The sequence below is a fragment of the Gavialis gangeticus genome, unplaced genomic scaffold, assembly GCF_001723915.1.
Source record: "Gavialis gangeticus isolate Ggan-Ray unplaced genomic scaffold, GavGan_comp1, whole genome shotgun sequence".
In the NCBI taxonomy this organism is placed as follows: Eukaryota; Metazoa; Chordata; order Crocodylia; family Gavialidae; genus Gavialis; species Gavialis gangeticus.
The window spans coordinates 101,624,841-101,631,137 of record NW_017729024.1 but is presented as its reverse complement, the minus strand read 5'-3'; the positions used below and the strand labels follow the sequence as shown (position 1 = coordinate 101,631,137).

Here is a 6,297-nt window from a genome sequence, read left to right as displayed (position 1 = left end):
TGATCCAGAAGGTCCCTTCTAGTCTTGTGTTTCTCAGTTCTTAATTCTGGGCTGTTGATACTACTGAAAGTTATGTGGTGATACCAAATAGTATGTTGCTTATGTCCCTTCATGGCTCTGGCCCCAAGATTCATAGATGTTAGGGACTGGAAGGTGCGCATCAGGATCTTGGAGAATGTCTGTTCGCCAGAGCGCCCCAAAGAATGACAAGGTCCAACAGTCACAAACTCCTCCAAGCCTGTTTTAGGCTGGCACTGGACATAAGGAAAAACTTTGTTACTGTCAGAGCCCCCAAGGCCTGGAATAGACTCCTCCCAGAGGTGGTGCAAGCACCTACTCTGGACTCTTTTAAGAAGCATTTGGACACTTACCTTGCTGGGATCCTTTGACCCTAGCTAACTTCCTGCCCCTGGGGCAGGGGGCTGGATGCAATGATCTTCCAAGGTCCCTTCCAGCCCTGATGTCTATGAAGTCTATACAGGCTCATTGGGTCTAGCCCCCACTGCACTTCAGCAAGAAAGGCTGCTGGAGATTAACTGCAAAATCTTGGCATTTGTGCTCCTCTCTCTCCATTTTATTGACAGGGTCTTTGAATAGTCAGTCTCCAAATGATTCCAACAGTCTTACCATTTTACTTCTTTTTAAAGTGTTCACAGTCCTCTTGGACATTGAGAAGTTATGGAGATAGGATAATTGTTTTAATATTGGGCTTTTTAAGAAAAAAACACTACTTCAGGTAATGTGTCTGGATACATTTCTTAAACATGCCACTTGCTCAACTTTCTTTGTGATATGGCATAACAACTGCAAGGGCAGACTCAGCTTAAAAATAATTTCTCTAAGGAAATTTTACACATACACATTTGATCAGATGCCTGGCAACTGGCAGGAGTTCAGGGTGCACAACGGGACCTGTTATCATTATGGCAGTAGTTATAATTAAGAAGAGACTCTCAGCTCCTGCAGCCCCTAACACTGAATTGGAGCAAACATAATAAAGGGAGCCTGGGGTGGAGACATGCTTGTCAGTGGCATGACAAGGCTGCTAGTGCACTCTTCTGTCCTATGATAAGTGGATTTCCTAACAGTAATGTTAGATTTGTTCAGTCATCACTTGATTAAAATTTTCGGTTGACATTATTTCCAGGTTAGTGTAACTGCCCTGAGAAATAGTTGGAACACAGTTTTCATTAAGAGGAGAAGAAAATATGTATCTGTTCTGTCTCCTCTTTAAGTGATTTCCAGTAAGACGATTTTATAAAATTTTGTGAAAACTGTTCATAGCAGAATCGATTATTCATTTTTCTGGTAAAAACCTTAAGGCTTTTTCAATTTGCTATTTTTCCTCTATTATACTGCATGTACCCTGTAGCATTTGTGGCTATTGTGGTTATTAAATAGGTATGTATTTCACAAAACATGAACTTTTATGCTTGGGTTGTGTTTAAAAATACTATTGACACTTTAGCTTAGCTGTTTGCAACATTTTTAGGCTCAAGGCACCCCTTGATAGGCTCAAGTCACCCCTTTGAACATGCTGACTCCTGGTTTGTACTCATTTTTTTTACTACAGAAAAATAATAGAGCTATTCTTCTGTTACCAAGAACTCAGATAGATCACAACTGGACAGAATGGCTTTAACACTATGCATTCCATTTGAAATCTCTTGGTTTCTCTTGTGAATCATACTTGCACACCAAACAGTGCTAACATTTGCATGCCACCCCCTGGTACCCTTGAAAGTACCTCAAGGCACTCCAGGGTGCCATAGCCCTGGTTGAGAATCACTGCTGTAGCTCCTGAACACAAAAAGTCATGGAAAACAGACTAGATCATAACTTTCTTTTGAAGACCATAGCTTTTATAATGATCCTACTAGGATGTTTCTCCTGTGAATACCACAATTCACTAGTCTCTCAAGTTAAAAACTGAGATTTGATTTTTCTGAGTTCAGTCTACTGTATATATATAATTATCATAACTGCCATCAGCTTTATAGGTAAAGACACTAATGCATTATGAATTAGCTATATATATTTTCTAAGACATTTGCATTGTGAGGAAGCTACTGTTTTTCACTTACTGGATAATTGTTTCATGTAGTTAACATTGTTGCTTCCTATGTACTTGTTGCTTATCAAGGAAACACAATTTTCAACTTATTTTTAATTTTAAAAAAAATTAGACATTGAGAGGAGGGGGAGGTTTGTAATGAAAGATGTGTCAAGTGTCAGTATGATTTGGCAGCTCCATTTTATTTCTGCTTTGAGAAAAAAGCTGAGGCTACCCACTTACTGTATATAGCAGTGGTTGTCAACCGGGGGTACTTATACAAGTCCTAGGGAGTATGCAGAGCTAATGTGGCCAGTAAATGCTGCTTGCATGTGTACTGCTGCAGCACAACAGGAGAGTAGCTGGGTCTGGCTGGTGAGTGTGTTGTGAGGGAAGGGGCCTGGGAGGGGAAGGAGGAGGGAGGGGGCAGATTGAGGCCCCAGCGGTGGGGGAGGGAGTGGGGCTGGGTCAGGGGCTGCCTAGCTGGGATGGAGCACCGGACTGAGCCATGTGGGGGGTGGCTTCCGTTGCTGCGCGTACCCTGGGAGGGCATGGGAAGCATGTGCCCCTGGGTCTGTGCGGGGCAGGGTGGGATGTCACTGTGGGCTGGGGCCAGGGCTCCAATGGGCTCTTTCTGGCAGGGGCTGGACCGGGCTCCGCTCAAGGCACATGGTGGCGGTAGCCCTGGGAGCAACCTACGGGAGGGGCTGTAGCCATCCCAGAATTTGCCGTAGCCCACCCCCCCATTAGCCCTCTCCCAGCACTGCCACCATACACCCCCAGTGCAGCCTGGCCCAGCCCCTGCCAGGAACAGCCCAACACCGGCCCCAGCCCACAGTGGCAGCCTGCCCTCCCCCATGCAGATCTGGAGGCACACATCCCTGTGCCTTCCTGGGGGTGCTCATAACTGTGGGAGGCACTCCCCACTGGGCTTAGTTCTGCATCCTACCCCAGCTGGGCAGCCTCTACCCTAGCCCCACTCCCTCCCCCATCGTTGGGCCAGCCCGCCCTCACCCCACATACAGATTTGGGGGCACATGCCCCCCAAGCCCTCCTGGGGTGTGTGCACCAGCGGGAGCTGCCATCCACCCTTCCCGTGTCCCTCAGATAAGCCACTCACAGCTCTGTCCCTTACTTTGCCCTGGCTATGCAGCCCCTATCCCAGCCCCACTCCCTCTCTCACCATGGTGGCCTCGATTTCCCCCCCCCACCTTAAAAACAAGAAAAAAATATAAAGGGGTACATGAGCTGAAACTTTGACAGAGAAGGGGTACACTTGTTTAAAAAGGTTGAAACCCCTGGTATATAGTATTAAAGCAGCTTGAACAATGCTAAGCTAAATTTTGGGTATTGAATTTATAAGCTCCACTCAGTGAACAAAAAGTTGTGTCAACAGACCATGAGATGCAACAAAAGATTAATGCACTGTAAAATGTCCATGAATGAAAAAGTAATTGGGCAACAGGATTTATTTTGCCTCATTCTTTTTAGGAATACTTGGAAATGTATATCTGTTCTTATATTAATAATTTTAAAAAAATGTAAACAAGTAGATGAATGATTTAATCTTGTGCTAATGTAATTAGTATGTATCTCATTCCCTGCGCTTTATAAGATCACAGGATGAAGATGGAATGATTTCATTAAATGAAATGTAGATTTTTTTTTAAATATTAAATTGATGAGCCGCTTCTACTGTTTGGTTTTTTAAAGCATTTTAAATGTTTCATTAAATACAATTATGTAATACCTTTCCAACTTTGTTTTTTTTTAAAGAAAATAAATGCAAAACTTCATGATGGAGTATGTCAGCATTGCAAAGATGTCTTGGAGTGGCGTGTAAAATTCAGCAAGTACAAACCACTAACAAAATCAAAAAAATGGTGAGATAATTCCATTACTTAGCTTTTACTGTTTCACGTTGATGTTCTTTACAAGCCATGTTAATGGTAATCTGCTTGGTAAATTCAGTATTTGAAATTCTAAAAATATCTATAAAGCTGTATTTGCTTTTTGTTATGATTGTTGCTTTTGCATTTTGTTTTCCACTTTGCACCTTCCATTAAAATATTTAATCACAACAGTGCTCCTGTAAAATATGCCAAAATATACTTTTTCTGAACAGTCAAACCTGAAATAAATTTACTAAAGTTAGAAAGAGCAAGTCAAATTTCTTTCTGTTTTTTCAATGGGCAAGAAATACTGGGGAGAATGTTCATTAGCTGAAGATTTCTTCATTCTTACAGCCTGACAAAATTCCCTTAGCACTACAAAATGAAAACTAAGTAATAGGTATCTTCCAGGGCTGTTGGACAGGGGATTAAAAAATTCTAATTTTTAAGCCTAATGTGGCGTCTCTAGTGGGTGCTATAAGTACCTTACTGCCCCCTTGGTCGGGGTGCCCCCAGCTTGCCTGTCACGACTTTTTACCTGATGAAAGGAGGGGTTCAGTGGTGGTGTTCTCGAGTGACCCGACAACAGAGGTACTCACAGCTGTGCTGCAGTGTTCTTTGGGACTCTGCCTCCCCTATACCCTGTCCACTCGCCAACCACTCAGGTGTTCCGCTTGCTGCTCCACTGATCTCCATAAGCCCCCTTATTATGGGGTCTGGCGTCAGCTTCAGCCAACTGGCTGGTCGCCTGGGTGTCAATGCATCTGGAGTCTCAGTCCCTGATCCCAAAGGACTGAGCTCCTTCGTGTTTTGGCATCCTTCCTTCCCCTCTGAGGGAGAGGGATGCTTCTTACAAACTTTGAGATTGCTGGGCCGGGGATTGTCCATCCCCAGCCTAATGCCTGACACTGCCTCCCTGCCTTTGAAGTGGGGCAGTGTCTGCCAGGCTGTTTATAACCAGCCTCCGGAGCTGCTGCTGCTGGTTGCCTGGCCTGCTCCCAGCTGGCTGGCTCCTCCTCTCCCCCGCCCTGCCAGTTTCCGGCGGGGTTTTTGAACCTCTCACAGGAGCAGCATCAGCTGCTGCAATTAGCCAGATGCCACCCCGCCCGGGGAGCAACTGTTTGAAGAGCCGGCATAATGCCAGCTCATGCGGCCATGACTCCAGCTTCGGTCCCGCTTCCAGAAGTAAGTCTACCGGAGCATGGGGAGTCTGCTTATTCACCCCGGGGCTCCTCCCACCACCCTTAGCACCTGTGGGGGCTTCTTGCCAACACACCTAATTTCAAATTTTGTTTTAATCTAGAACTTCCTCTGAATCTGGATATGGCATTGTCCTTTACTAGTTTCTTTTTTTAAAATCAATATCCACAACCATACATATCCTACAAACTGCTCCTTACAAATGGACTATAGTGCTGTATGAAAGTGCAAAGGTCAGCAATGCAGCTTGCCAGATGTATAGTTTTAGCTAATAGAATATTTACAGATATGCAGATCACATTTAATTTTTTGTAAAATTTTTCTTTATTCATTCAGATATCTTACCTTACTCCATAGTTTGCCCTTATAGATTAGATCCTTGTGTGCTAGAAATATTTTAATATAAAAAAATTGACATTTGAAACTTTTGCACAAAGGTTCAAAAGTAAAATATATAATGTAGCCCTGAGCAATGCAAATGAATCCATGCATGTTAACTACTGGTTTCTAGAGGGTTTTCACCTGGGGTTAAGGATTATCAAATGCTCAAATGATAGGTGAGGGCAGTTTCCTTTTTCTCTGTGAACTAGGAGTGTTGCTGACACATTAGCATTATAGCTGATGTCAGCTGACCACTGGGACACTATTGTATCACTGTGCTACCAGTGTGACACAATGAAAGACCAATAGAAAACCATGTCGAGTAAAGGCAGAAAAATCTAGGGTTTTAAAGGACCAATAAGAGCAATTTATAGCTACAGAATAAAGATAAAAAACCTGATATTGCCAGTACACTCTTTCCATCTTGGTTTAGCAGACAAAATAACTTAAATTATTTTTTTCAAGAATGTACTAGTGATACATGACCATTCCATGAATCAGAACTCTCTGATATTCACCAAAAGCTGGATTCAGAAAACTCTGGCATTTTTTACATAGAAAACTAGCTTCACTCGTATGTAATTCAGTATAAATCCCTTATATAAAATGTTGTAAGTAAAGCTGTAGGAAATGTAAATAGGAAAATCATACGTTTAAAACCAGGGCAGGCAATTATTTTACCTCGAGGGCCACTGGAAGAGTTTTGGTGAGCTGTTTTGAGCCGGGGGGGAGGGCTGGAGGGGAAGGTTGGAAGAGAGGGGTGCTGACCTG

The 6,297-nt window shown here is 43.4% G+C and overlaps 1 protein-coding gene across 1 annotated transcript in view; it reads left to right on the top strand.

Moving 5' to 3' along the window:
• CUNH9orf85 (chromosome unknown C9orf85 homolog) overlaps positions 1 to 6,297 on the top strand; it is a 42,769-nt gene that overhangs the window by 23,827 nt on the left and 12,645 nt on the right. Inside the window, exon 2 of the mRNA XM_019517464.1 lies at positions 3,830 to 3,936. Coding sequence (XP_019373009.1) covers positions 3,830 to 3,936 — 107 coding nt within the window. The remainder of the gene's footprint in view (positions 1 to 3,829; positions 3,937 to 6,297) is intronic.